At 38.0% G+C, this 15,121-nt stretch overlaps 1 protein-coding gene across 1 annotated transcript in view; it reads right to left on the reverse strand.

Moving 5' to 3' along the window:
• Window positions 1-6,432: 6,432 nt before the first annotated feature.
• The window catches only part of LOC149200942 (uncharacterized protein At2g33490-like), a 235,053-nt gene continuing 226,364 nt past the window's right edge, over window positions 6,433-15,121 (reverse strand). Inside the window, exon 11 of the mRNA XM_089402829.1 lies at window positions 6,433-6,992. Coding sequence (XP_089258955.1) covers window positions 6,933-6,992 — 60 coding nt within the window. The 3' untranslated portion in view covers window positions 6,433-6,932. The remainder of the gene's footprint in view (window positions 6,993-15,121) is intronic.

Below are 15,121 nucleotides of genomic sequence, written 5' to 3' on the forward strand. Positions count from 1 at the left end.
TCTCACCTTTCTACCAGCCTGCAGCCTCCTCCCTTCTCGCTTTTCCTCACTGTCTGCTTCAAACTGTCCATCCAAACTGTTGCTATCTCTGCGTGATCCCCTTTCCCTTCTGTGTGCTGCCTCATTCACGCATCCCTATCCTTCTCCATCCCCCTGCCCTCCCCTTACCTCTCCGTCGTCGAGCTCCTTCCACGTTATCCCTTTCGTCCCTCTACCTATCTGCAGCCTCCCAGTGATTTCCCCTGCCCTCGATCTTCCATTCCGCCGTCGATTTGCTCATTCTTGCAAGCCCACCCTCGGTCTTCCATTCCACCGTCGAGCCTGCATTCACCACAAGAAAAACACTCGATTTTATGTTTTAGCTTTATGTGTGCACATTAGGTTAGTTCGACTAGTTTGATTTTTTTTATTGTTATGTATGCACTTAGATTTGAATTATTTTTGGGGGTTTAGTTAATTTCATTCCACCATTCGATTTTTTTTAGTTTACACTCCTGTTTTTCGACATTTTTTTATTAATGATTTGACTTTATTTTGCTTTATCTTTCTTTATTTTCTTTTTTACTTTTGATTTTTATTTTTCATTACATTAAAAATAAAAAATTCTAAAAAAAAATTAAAATATCTAAAACATTTAAAAAACCTATATATATATATATATATATATCTAAAAAAAATTGTCTATAAGATTGAGAATAAAATAAATTAAAGGGATTTGCACTTTTACATTAAATATTTTAATGTGGCCTATGGCCCAGTAAAATCTTAAAATTTATCCTTTTGATTTAGTTCGACTTATTTATTTAAAACGTTGAATTTATAGCCGAAGAAATAATTAAAATTTAAATTTGAAGTTCTTTAGTGTTATTTGGTGATTAAATGCTTTTTTCTCTATTGTCAAAGTGTGATAAATGTTTTAAAGCATATTGGCTATAAGAGAGTTAAATTTTCTAGATCTAAATTCTTAACGAAAATCATTTTAAATCTGAAATTTCTTGCATGATACAATTTTGGGCATTTATATTGATCATACCTAATTGTCACCATTCGTCACATATTGGAAAATTGTTGTGGATAACTTGTTATTATGTAGTTTTTGGTTAATTCAAATATTAAAGACACTGGTCTATAGTCATTTATATCTTGTGATTGTCTTATTTTAATCTATCCATCTTAATTGACCGAGACTTGCTTTAGATTCATCAAGTTGTTCATTAAAATCTCCTATAATCTATGTTTCACAGGCTATCCTCATCCATTTACTTTAGAGACTACCCCCCTTGACTTGTCTAGGAGAGAGTCTGAACGGAGTACGGATTAAGAATGATAGCCCTTATTCTGAGCATTGTTGCAGTGCCTAAACACTTTGTGCGACAACACATCCTAAATGTGATTTTGGTGCAACAATGATCCTTGTTATGTATGCCTATAACAGTTGTGGATGAAAAGACACAAGACAATGACCAATAACTTGGATGTATCACAAATGATAGTGTAAACTTTTTTACAAAAGGAAGAATTTTGTATAACAATGATATTTGATGTGGAAATCGACTTGGTGATTGATGAAGCTTTGTGAGAACAATGACAAAGCTCGTGATGCAGCAATGAACAATTATCACAATAACTCTAGAATGTGACAATGTGTAAGCATCTGTGAAAGCTAAGTAGTGGAGTATGATCAGAAGATGTATTACAAAGAAGTTGGGCAGTGAGTCTGGTAGGCAAAGGGATTAGTAAACAGTTGGAGCAACAGTTACAGTGGTTACGGCGGACGCAATAGTAGAAGTAGCAGTAGACAAAAGCATTGATCAGTGACAGTTGTAGTAAAGATGGCAGCAGAAAGTAGTGAACAACGGTATCATGGCAGCAACAGATGCAGTGGATGTGGTAGCAACAATAGTTGAGCAACTGGTTGTACTTAAGCCATTATCCCTGGTACAGGGGCCCAACCATCAAGAAGCACTTGCCTCTTTCCATCTTGCTAAAAACACTCTTGGCAGTCTCGCACTTCCTTCCAGACCAACCTGGTAAATTGTTGTATGTATATTGTACACTACATAATACAACGTTTTGTTTAAGCCAAATAGTGTACAATGTATCTTCTTGGTTTCTGCATTCTTTGAAGTATTAATGTTCTAAATGCTAAATAAAATAACCAATTGAAAATTAGGAAAATATTAATTCACCCCACTATTTCCAACATGAAGAATGTGATTTTACCTAGAATGCCATCAATAAAGAGCATGAAACCCATGCTTTAATATAATTAATTTTTTCTTTTATTTTGTTTGTTCATAAAATACATATTGAAATGAGTACAACAATTATGAAGACCAGAACTAGTTACATTTCCAACATCTCCAAAAATAAAGTCATCAATATTTTTATTTTTGGGTTAAATTCACAACTTGCTTGAAATAATGACCTTGACAACTAATACTCTTGAAAACAAAATCCTTAAAATCAATCCACAAAAAGAAAATGGATGTTACTAGTAACACCCCCTTTTTTCGAGATTAAAATTACAACTTATTCAGAACTATAGCCTTGACAACTAGTACCATTGTGCGCAAAACCCTTAAAACAAATTCCCAAATCAAAATTATGTGTTTTAATTTCCCCTTAAAACAAATTCCCAAATCAAAATTATGTGTTTTATTTGGAAATTAAAATTACAACATATTTGATGACTTTGACATGTATCATTGTGACCCAAAACCTCAAAATAAAACTGAAACCAAAACATAATGCTATCCATAACACATTTTATTTTAATTTTTTTGAATGAAATTACAAAACTGAAAGGAAATAATTTAGTTATTTATTTTTAAATTGGGACAGAGAAATTCAAATTAAAAAATAAAAAGATTTTCTTTAAAAATTAGTTTTTACTTTAATTATAAAAAAAAAAATTAAAAAAAAAAAAAAAAAAAACATTGAAATCAAATATCATAAAAAAAAAACATGTTAAAAGGAAAACCACAAACATTAAAAAAAAAATTATATATATATATATATATAAAAGAAAAAATAAAAACAATAACATTTTCTAGATAGGTCTTGGAGTTAAACTGTATAAGTAGGCCGAAACATCCAACATTTCAGCCCACTTGGCCACACATACTTGGCCCATATTCAAGGACAAAAAGCTTCTCAACCAATATGACACGGTTCAACTACAGAAGTTTATCTATAATATGAACAATTATGAAACTCTGCATTCAAACAAAAACATCTATTTAAAAAGGAGTTATTGGGAATATATATGGTATTTGTTTAACATTAAAAAAATAAACAACATCCGGATAGGGTGTTTTACACTAGAAAAGGTGAGGGGTGGGTTGTCACCATCCCTCTTGGCCACATGAGTGGGGGACATGGCAGTGTGCCCCCTTTAATAGTTTTGTTATGACATTTGAACGCGACATGAGGGAAGTACCCATGCCACTCTGGCACCTAGCACATGAATTACATCCCCTGCAACTCCAAACGTCGACGGGTCTTCTCAGCCTAGCAATAGATCCACTCACCTATACAACCACTCCATTTACCTCGTGCACCCATCTTCCATTACAGCCATTGATGAATGCCTTCTGGTTTTTCATTGCATCCATTAATGAATGGCTTAATTGTCAGGTCGATGTCCATCACTCACATGACATATAACAGCGACTATGGGCAATAAGGCATCTGACCAAGCAACATGCAACGCTTTTATAACACTAACTCCGAGAACGAAGCAGCATTTCCTACTAGGAGTTGTCTACAGAGGCGGAGAAATTGCTCGGACGGCTAAAGTAGCCGGATTCCGGGCAAAAAAAAATCAAAAAATCTTGTAGAGGCAGTGTTTGAATCATGTTTTTGATGGTGGAAATAGATTCAGCACCATCAAAAACTTCTAGGGCACCTAAGATTATGAATTTTGACAACTTTTACTTGGATTTACAATATTTCCTGCGAAATTTTTTCAAAATATGACCGGAATTTCAAGAACTTTCAGGGCAAAAAAGAATAATTGTTAGACTACGGTTCTCCTATTGTAGGACTAAGGCATAGGCACCATTCTCGACTTTTCTTAGCACCATCTTCCAGTCCACGACAACCTATTATACTCTCTCCAACATTATCCTTCGTTCACCTCAGCCCTCTACGAGAATTACAGTTGGGAAAGCCTATTTCGTGACAAGCCTTGTCCCATAGCTCCAACATTTTCCGTCCATAGCACAAGGCTGCAATGAGTGTCAGTGATTAAGTTTAACTTATAAAACGAGCAACAGCTTGCGATTTTGGGTCGGCGATTGCTTTCTAACGGAGTTGAGAGTCCTCTCCTCGTTGGTCTTGCCATTCTTCCTCTCAGGTCCACCACGCCTCTTTCTCGCTTAAGCTACTTAATTATTCCCTAGCTCAATGTTGATTCTCTTTCCTATTGAGTTACTGGGTTTTGTCTGTTCTGCATCTTTTTTTTCTCTTTCTTTCAGCGTGGTTTGGTTTCAATGACTGCAAGCCATAGAGGTATATGGGGGGTTGTATTTCTCTAGTCTCCTCTAATCCTTACGTGGTAACATCCTTTTGGGCTCTCTTTTGAGCCTTCCCTTTCAACTTCAGCCTCTCTCCGGGTTGTTATGTATGTGACTTGATTTTATCTTATGTGACATGGATAGGACATATTAAGTACCTATTAGACTTTTTATTAATAGTTATCAATTGCACAACTGAAAGACGAACTGCAGACATTTTTTACAACAAGCCTAAGTTAGATAAGTTTATGTTTTGAGACAGACCATTATGTGGCTTGGAAGTTGTTTCATGTAAAATGGATCGAGCATACAAACTGCCCATTAGACATTGTCTCAGCGATTGACCAATTCCATAACTCAAATTTTTGGACCAGTCTAGATAAGTTTATAGTTTGAAACAAATAACTATCTTGGAAGAGTTAGCTCTTAGTTTAGGACATAAAATCATGTGATATTAATATAAAAGGATACGGCATATCAAGCGCTAATTAGACTGCCTTGACACAACAATAGGTCGCTTTACATGTCACTTCCTCTCACACGTGACATCACTTTATGTATCTTACGATAACATATTATTCTCCTTGCAACTTTATTATGTGAAGGTGCATCTATGCGTGTGCATAATTTGACAAATATTACCCGAAATATCAACATTTCCTTAAAATGGTCAGAGGCTACCAAAATATATGATATTGCACGCTGGCATGTATTTGTTGTCTTCCATAATAACATGTCAATGCTTTTGGTTTCAATAGACAATTTGCGTAATTCCTGAATGGACCAACAATCTTTGAGCACGGCGTATGAAGCCAAGCTAAACATATTTCCCTGGGGTTTGGTTTTGATGTCAATTAACAATTTGCATGTATCCAAAAAGGACCGACAACCCTTGAACATGGAGTATAGAACCGAGCTAAACAGATTTCCCTGTAGGGTTTATTTTGAAAGGTGGAAATGAGGATACTACTGGTGTACCAGTATACTAGAGTAGTGAGTATGGTACTAGAGTACTCGGCTGCTTCGCAAATTTGCAAGAACTTTCATGCAAATCTTTAAAAAAGTATTTAAATGTTGAGGTTTGAACATTGAATCAGCACCCTACAATCACTTTGAAGATAAAAGATTTGGGCATTTGTAGCACCCAAATGATTTAACAGGATATTCACATAGGTAACCGGTGGAAAACATCATAGGAATCACATGACAGAGGAAGTGTCATTCTCTCAACTCCAAAAGAGAATGAACCGCAGACATTCCTTTCCTTTATCATCATAAACAAACAAATTTGCTCTCTTAGTGAGTAGTAAGTGATCAAGAACATAAACAGTAATTGACTAGCAATAATAACTTCAAAAAATCTTTCAGTTGCACCCCTCCCTGACATTGTACAGGTATCAAAAATATAAACAGAATGCTGCATAATTGACAAATGGGAAAATTAGTTCATCGATATAACTGCAGGTTGCAGTTCTGATAAAAATTCTATAATTGATTGGAAAAAGGATTACATGGTTTTGCCAAACACAGACCAGAACTGTCACTGATCTGCTCTTACCAGAGCCTGGAAAATACCACTACTGACAGCTAATGAAAATATTTACAAGTGTACACAATTCAGAGCTTCGCTTCAAATGCTATTAGTGTCAGCTGGACTTCTTATGCAGTCAAGGCTCGGAGGAACCTCTTCTGAGATTCTGAGAAAAAAAACTTTGACTGAATTTGGGACCTTTGAATTCCTGCAAAACTGACTGATTTTGATAAAAATCACATATACAATAATGTAATAACAAAACGAAAAAAATACAAGACCCTTGAGGCAAAATATTATTTGGAACCCTTGCTCTTTTGCGACTTAATTATATCTTGCCTTTAGGTGTTGCCGCAATCAAGCTTACCAATGATTTTGGAATACAAGGTAAAAATAGCTCGCTTATTAAAAGAAATTATTTATTTCAATAAGACATGATGTGGACCTTGTTCAACATCCAAGTACACATGTTTTTAGAAGATCAAAAAATAAGCATTAAAAACTATCTGCCAGGAAGTTCAACAAAAATTATCAAAGCCTGGAAATCATAACTGATTGAGAAATAATTGCAGTTCGATACAACACTTGATGCTCCAAATGGTAATCATACTACCATTTCTCTTCCTTTGCTTTCTGGAATTCTACTAGCATATATTAAGTGATGATATCATATTCATCCACCATAGGTTACAGGCTGAGATATACCTAACCTTTCACCAAAGCAAGGGAAAGGTGCGGTTTCTGCCCAACTGCTAAAAATACTATACATACCTAATTTACAGAAAGGAACTCCCTGCAATATTCCATATTCAGGTCTAACCAATATTTTCGACAAGTTATAGACATTTTCAGGTCTCTGTCGTGTTCTCTGTAGACTCGGTTTACCCCAGATTAGATGATGCAGAACTTCCATGCAATTGACCAGCATGTCCACTTCGGACCTGAAGCAAAAAGCAAGCACATTATCTTTGCAGGTAATACAATTATAACTCTTGATTCAATATGCTGTACACTGATCACTCAAATTCCATCTGATATCCTAAAAAACGAAAAATTTAAACAAATGAGATTCACAAGCATGAAATAAATATTCACATTCTCTTTAGGGTTTTGGGCATGTAATTCTGATATGTGTATTCTCTCTCTCCTCTGAACTATTGAAGAATAATAAGAAGACTTGATCAAAGGGTTTCCCCACATTGGGCCTTGTCCCTGGCATCCACCACATCTTGTGTCCTCTTGTCTTGGCTTGTCTTCTGCATATGTTTTTATGTTCTATCTACATTTACTATTAATGTGTTTAAGTTAGCGTGATTGCTACTGGATATAGTTGAAAATTGTCATTGGGTTGACAAGGAACATTGAAGTAAATTGTGCTAAAGCATATAACATACCATTGTTATCTAAAATTAACATGGTATTAAACCTCAGGTGAAGACAAAGCCCAAGCAAGAGTGAAACAAAGCAATCACTAAGGGAAGTTGTTGGACAAGGACTTGGAACTAGTCCCAATGACGACTACATCTTTCTTCAAATCCGAGGACAAGCTCAAGGACAATCCGACTATCATGGATGGAAGATGACTCTAGATTTCACATTGGAAGAAAATGATGTCATGGACTATGTCAAAGGAAGAATAACAGAACCTCCTTCAAATGCATCCGCAACTGCGCAAACAAAGTACAAGAAAGGTGAGGTTAAAGCTAAGAAAATTATTGTTGATTCTATTCACAAGCCTTTGGTTGCCTATATTTCTGATTTGGAAACATCTAAGGAAATGTATGACAAGCTGGTTGGAATGTTCAAAGTAAATAATGCAAATCAAGTTCTCTTTCTCAAAAACAAGTTGAAAGACATCAAGATGGATAGAGGAGAATCTATCCAATCCTACTTCATGAGGATTACTTAGAACAAGAATGATCTCCTATCTATTGGAGAAGTCATTGGTGACAGGGAGCTTACTCTTATTTCTCTTGGTGGCCTTACAAGAGAATGGGATGTGTTCAACGCTACCATCCTCAACAATGACAAGATTCTGGGATTTGATTAATTGTTGGCTCGATGCACTCAAGAAGAAATAAGGATGATGGAAAGAGACAAGCCATCAAATGGAAACAATCCTACCGCCTTCTCTACTCATTCTAAGAAAACGAACCAGTGTTACTTGGGAGCGGGAGCGGGAGCGGGGAGCGGGAGCGGGAGCGGGGAGCGGGAGCGGAAGCGGGAGCGGGAGCGACCATTTTCAGAAGCTCCCGGTTTGGGAGCGAATCCCGGAGCGATTTTTTAAAAATATATATATTTTTTATATTTTTTAATTTTTGATACATATATGTCAACAAAAACATGTAGAATGATGAAATAGACATAAAAAACATAAAAAAACATAAATTGATCATTGAACCATATCACATCAATCATCTAGAAATTATAATCGTCATCAACCTTAGTAAAATAATAAATTAAAATAACATTCAATTCAATAACATTTATCATCATTGATCACCAAAGTAACAAGTTGTACTTGTAAGCCAAGTTTAACCATTACAAGAAGTAATATCGAAGATATTTCTAAGTCCTAACTTCTAACTGTTAACATGATATGAAATGTTAAAAATTTATAAAATGAAACATGAATAATGAGATGAAATGAAACAACTTTAGTCTTTCACAAAGCATCATATTCATAATTCACAATCATTACCAATGAGTTATAATTGCCAAGGCCCAACTTCAAACTTCAAATTTTCATTGTCACAGTGATATAATGTTTACAAAAAATATCATAATGTCATAATGATATGAAAGAGTCAAGAGTCAAGAGTCAAGGACTCAAAACTCAACACTGAACAGTTATGAAAACTAAAGTGACAAGTCTAATAGAAACTAAAAAAGACAAGTAAACTGTAAATCTACAAGTGGCCCTTGCCACGAGAGTCTCCAGGAGTATAAGTAGGTCTTGGCGGTCTTCTAGGAGTCTCCCGCCCAGACCGACGACCAGAACTAGAGCCTCCACGCGAGGGTGTCGATGGAGGTGGCGACAGCAATGGAACAAGACTCGGGCCCCGAGAACTGCTACTGGATGGTGGAGGTGGAGGTGGCATGGCTGCTGCAGCTGCTTCAGCTTCATCCCGTACAAGCTCATCTTCTAGTTCTTCCATATGTACAATGCCATCCTCCAAATTGTCGTCCTCAGGGTGATTGTCCCAAATTTTATATGTGGGATCTTCATTAGCCCGATCACAGTAATGGCTCAACAACCTCAAATTGTAGTGCACATAAACCAAGCTTTCTGCTCGGTTTTCGTTGAGCCTGTTTCTTTTCACATTATGTATATAACTGTAGGTGCTCCAACACCTCTCTGCAGAAGAAGAATTTACAACCTGTGCAAGAACTTTCAATGCCAATTTTCGCAAAAGTCCGTCGCCGCCATATGTTTCCCACCATGTGAGAGAATCAAATTTATCTTTGTCGTCCATTGCATGGAAGTTACCATACAAACCACTGCCAGTGAAGTATCTGCCTATTTCAAGGCGCACAGCTGCACATTCCTCCCTGTCAGGCACCAACTTTTCTAATGCATCCAGATATCCTTTAGTTACCTCTCGATCTAAATGGGGTTTGGTCCTAACACCACCCCCTGCTGCAGGTTTGCCCAACCAAGAATCTGAGTAGTATTTTGGCGTAAGGATATACGCCAAGCAATGTAGTGGAAGGTTAAGCCTTTTCCACCGTTCACACACACAATCGTGAATCAGATTGTACAAGTCGGGATCTCTGTTATTAACAATGTCTTTTATTTCCCCCAACATGGTATCCATTTGCTCATACACCTCGCCAATCACTGGTTTGTCTGTATCTGCAAACCGAATCATGTTATAAATTGGCTTGGTGAAATCCAATACCTGTCTCACAGTTGTCCAAAACTGCCCATCAAGAGCGGCCTCCTCCACCGTTTCAAAACCTGCAATGTCAGCTACATTTGTAGCCCTTTCCTTTAACACCTGCCAATTTGGACTTGATACCATGCTAGCTAAACCCTCTCTTACCTTCAAAAGGCGCCTGAAGGTGAGGTAATAGCTACCAAATCTAGTCCTCGCAATCTTCAGCAACTCCAATCTCGAGTGACTGCGGAAAAGGCCATGGGTATTGCTATGATTTGTAATAAATTTTATCATTTTTTTTCCTCTCTTGTACAAATCACCAATCCATTGGTATTGTTCATTTTTGTTTTTGACAATATCATGCAACAGAAGGTTCAATGTGTGAACCAAACATCCAGACCAAAATATGTTCGGGTATCTATCCTCAATAATTGCTCCCGCTGCCTTACAATTAGGAGCATTATCAGTGATGACTTGGATGACATTGTATGGGCCAATACGCTCAATTGTTTCAAGCAATGCTTCTGCAATGTTGATAGCGGTCTTGAACTTGTCTGAGTAATCATGTGCAGCTAGAAAAATGGGACCACTTCGGGACACAGCGAGAACACTTATCAATGGCTTGCCTTTTACATTTGTCCATCCATCAGATACAATGGACACCCCATTGTCAGTCCAAGAACTTGTCATTTTATTCAAAGAATGTGATATTTTTGCTTTTTCATGATCAAGGCCAACTGTTCTTGCCTTGTCATACCCAGGGCTCTTGTATCCTTTAGGGGCATCATTTATGGCAGAAACCATTTCGTGCCAATAAGGTGAGCGTAGAACATTGAATGGTATCCCATTTGCATAGAGGAACCTGTAAATTTTTGAATCCACATCATTCCTACACCCCTCATCAAGGAAATCTGATATGGTTCTACGGCGTAAAGATGATGACCCTGAGCCTCCATGTCCATATCCACTGCCTTGGGAGGATGCTGAAGGAGTTCTTTGTGAGCTTTCAAAGAAACCCCTTGATCTTTTTGCTTTGTATTGGGCGTCCTCCTCTTCCTTTATGTATTTGGCTCTATCTGTTGTTGACACCGCGTCGCAAGTTCTGATTCCTATTTGTTTCTCTCCATCCCATGCCCTTTTCCCGCAAAGGTGTCTTCTCAAACGGGTGTATGAGCCTGTGATATCAGTGTTGCAATGGGGGCAATGAAATTTAGTGGTTCCACCCCCTCTCCCTGTTTCAGGCCTCTGAACATATTTCCACAATGGAGTTTGGTCTTGTTTAGTTTTTTGACCCTCATGTTCACCCTCCTCCACATCCTCCTCACTGGGGTTTTCACCTATTTGACTTCCTCCGGCTTCTTCATCCACCTCTTCAGTTTCAGGCCCCCTCCGTTTCCTACTCTCCACCACCATAATAACCAGAAAAGGGACCAGGAAGAGGAAAATGCCAATAAAAATCCCCAGGTCCATCGTGTTTGATGTTTGTAGGGTTTGAGTCTTGAATCTGCAAATTAATTTAGTTTATTGGGATTAATTCATTTAATTTATTAATTTAATTTAAATTAATGATCTTTAAACTCAAACAGGTAAATTAAACTAACCAAACTAACCACCTAACCAGCTAAACTAACTAAATGATTAAGTTACTTACCTCTGCAAGCTTGCTCCTCGCTCCTTGGCACTTGCTCCTCGCTCCTCAACTCTGGCTCCTTGCTCCTCAGCTCTTGCTCCTTGCTCCTTTGCTCTCAAACTCAAGCTCAATCTCATTGAAATGATTTTGTTTTGGCCCATTGGGCTTATAAACCCAAAAAAATTAGTTAAATTTTTTGTTTTTTTCGGGTCCGCGGAATTTTTTTCCGCCGAACCGCTCCCGGTTCACTAAAATTCGCTCCCGGAGCGTTTTTTAATGCCCGGGAGCGATCAGGGAGCGATCGCTCCCCGATCGCTCCCGGGCATTAAAAAGCGCTCCGGGAGCGCGGGAGCGATCGCTCCCTGAAGCGCTCCCTCACAGACCAGGGAGCGCAAATTTTTTTACGGGAGCGCGCTCCCGACCCGTTCCCGAGCCGCTCCCGCCCGGAGCGCGCTTCGGGAGCGGGTTCGAAGGGGGGGGGGGGGCGCTCCCCCGCATCACTGGAACGAACAATGTTGGTCCAAGGGAAAGGGTTCAAGTCAGGATTCAAAGAAGGAAGAAAGGGAAGGTGCTTCAATTGTAACAGGTTTGGCCACTTCACTAAAGAGTGTCCTCACAAGAAGGATACTCCAAGAGATGATGACAACAATCACAACCAATGTTTTAAAACTCCGACTTCGGTTCAGAAACAGCCGAGGGTCGACTCCAACTTCGACTCTGACTCGATATCGACTCGGCTGGTTTGATTTCAATAACTCGATCGTTGTAAAAAATACATTAAATATTTATTTTTTAATAAAAAAAACATAATTTTAAAGATTTTCATTCATGTTTCCAAAACACAAAGCTTTATAATATAGAGAGAAGACAACACATGATCAAAGTAGGCTAATGATTATATCCATTATATCAAAATGGCATCCAGTACATTGTCCAATACAAAGTTCATACTTAGCCACCAATGCCAAGAATCTTTTCTGCCTCAGCCCAAGGAGAATCACTAGACTACAACAACAATAATACCAGTGTAACAAGAATCGGCGAGTACTCGTGATTCCCAATCGGATTGCTAGTGAAACGAGCAGAGTCAAAACTCTGCGAGTCAAATCGCGTTGACCGAGTTTGACTCGTGGTCAACGTGAGTTTGACTCGCGAGTCTACTGATTTTTCCGATTTCGCGTTTTTTTCCCGAGTCTCACCATTTTGGATTGTCGCTTTACTGGGTTTTGGATTGGCGTTTGGTTGTTCACTTCGTTGCCGAGACAGATGCTGTTGAGACAGACGCTGCTAAGATTGTCGTTTGCTTGTTCACTTTGCTACTGAGACAGACGCAGATGCTACTGAGACGCCACAGACTCGCACAAAAGCCACATTCCAGACAAACGGGCTTTCCTCAATCTCTCATGGGTTTTCGGTATAACTATAACTTTGTCTATTTTTATTTTTTAAGCTATTACTGAAATTTAGCAAATCATGGCAAGTCTGGACTCTGAACACATGGGTAGTGGTTGAGTTCCACTTTACACGTCAGAGGAAATAAACTAACACATGATCATTTTGTTGATTGAAAGCGTGGGTTGTAACTTGGTCTCACTGTACAGTTCAGATAAAAATAAGTTGTCACTGTACAGTTCAGATAAAAATAAGTTCAATAACTGCAACAACTCCGATGGAAACAAGATGTAATAATTCTCTAAATCTATGCGTAAACAATGGTAGCGCAGTCAAGCCATGTCTGAGGAAGCCAAAGATCCATAAACTAAAAAGAAAAGGTTAGGCAGAATAATGCACAGAAAGAATACTGACGGTAATATGGTAATACAAAATTAAAACTATTAAATGCTATAAATGTTATGAATTGTAACAATATATTTAAAACTATTAAATGCTATAAATGTTATGAATTGTAACAATATAAGCAAGAAGATATTAAGAGGAATTGCAGGGTACATTAGAATATTGCTCCATAACAGTGATCCTCACGCGCCTTTTGCATAGTCTCTATATGTTTACTGACATCTGTCTTCATTTAATTTTTTAGATTTCTAGCATATTTTAAATTTTTGGATCATTTTTAAATTTGATTTTTTATTGTCTTTCACAGGAACCACAAATTAAATCGAAGCCACAACTCCAAATCTTAATAGAAGCCACAAATTAAACACAAGTCCAAACAACAACAATGCCGAGGGAGAAGGACTTTGCTTGGGCTTATTGTGATAAGATTCTCGGAGAACCCAGACTCCTTTGTAAATTTTGCAAAGCGAAATGTAGTGGAGGCATTTATAGATTCAAGTTCCACCTTGCACAAATACCTGGCCATGATATAGGTCTTTGCAGCAAGGTTGACGATAATGTCAAACACCAAGCAACCTTGGCCATTGATATGTTGAATCAGCATAATGCCAAGAAAGCAAAGCAAAATACTGAAATAGGAACTCTTGGAGTTGATGGTTTTTCTACCACTAGCCCCTTGTCACCTCACTTTGTTGAATCATCAATGTCGTTCCCAAGTTTCCCATACATGCCTCCAAGGCCAAGTCAAACGAGTCCTTCCTTCAACACTGGAGGTGGAAACATAAACACCTTTTTTGCTCCCCACACAAAACCCGGTTCCCAACCTACCTTGGATGCCATTGGTTGGAAAAAAAAAAATCCATAGTCAGGCAAGGAAGGCCATTGCTAACTTTTGGTACTATTCTGACATACCTTTCCATTGTGCCAAAAGTCTTTATTGGCAAGCTATGATTGATGCAATTGCTATTGCAGGTCCAGGGTTCAAAGCCCCTACATCAGAGAGCCTTAGGACAGATATGTTGTTAGAGAGTGTTGAATATGTCATGCTTGTGCTAGCTGAGTTTCGTGCATCATGAGTAGAAACAGGGTGCACCATCATGAGTGATGGATGGACAGAACAGAGGAATAGAACTTTAATAAATTCCCTTGTATCTTGTCCTACAGGCACAATGTTTCTCAAATCAGTGGATGCTTTAGACAAGGTTAAGACTGCCCAACTTATTTGTGAAATGATGGAGGAAGTCGTTCAAGAAGTGGGAGAAGAACATGTTGTACAAATTGTCACCGATAATGCAGCTAATATATGGCTGCTGGTAGACTTTTTGAGATTAGGCACCCCACTATTTTTTGGACCTCCTGTGGTGCCCATTGCATAGATTTAATGCTTGAGGACATTGGTAAGCTTCATTGGATGCATGAGGTTGTGGAGAAGGCAAAATCCATAACCAAATACCTATACAACCACACTATTGTCCTAAACACAATGAGAAAATACACTGAAGGTAAAGAAATTGTTCGACCTGCAGTGACTAGATTTGCAACAAATTTCATATCTTTGCAATCTGTGGTTGAGCAAAAGATAAATCTAAAGAGGATGTTCTTGGGACCTGAGTGGATGGCATCTAAAGATTCCAAGACCCTTGAAGGCATCGAAGTTGTTGCACTTGTGTTTAATGATGGTTTCTAGAAAGATGCCGAAGAGATTATTGCTGTGACGGAGTCCCTTGTTAGAGTTCTCAAGTACTTCAAGTCTTTTAACTTT

The sequence above is a fragment of the Pinus tabuliformis genome, chromosome 2_1 (assembly GCF_031772625.1).
Source record: "Pinus tabuliformis cultivar Carrire ecotype Pingquan chromosome 2_1, CPIR1, whole genome shotgun sequence".
Taxonomy (NCBI): Eukaryota; Viridiplantae; Streptophyta; class Pinopsida; order Pinales; family Pinaceae; genus Pinus; species Pinus tabuliformis.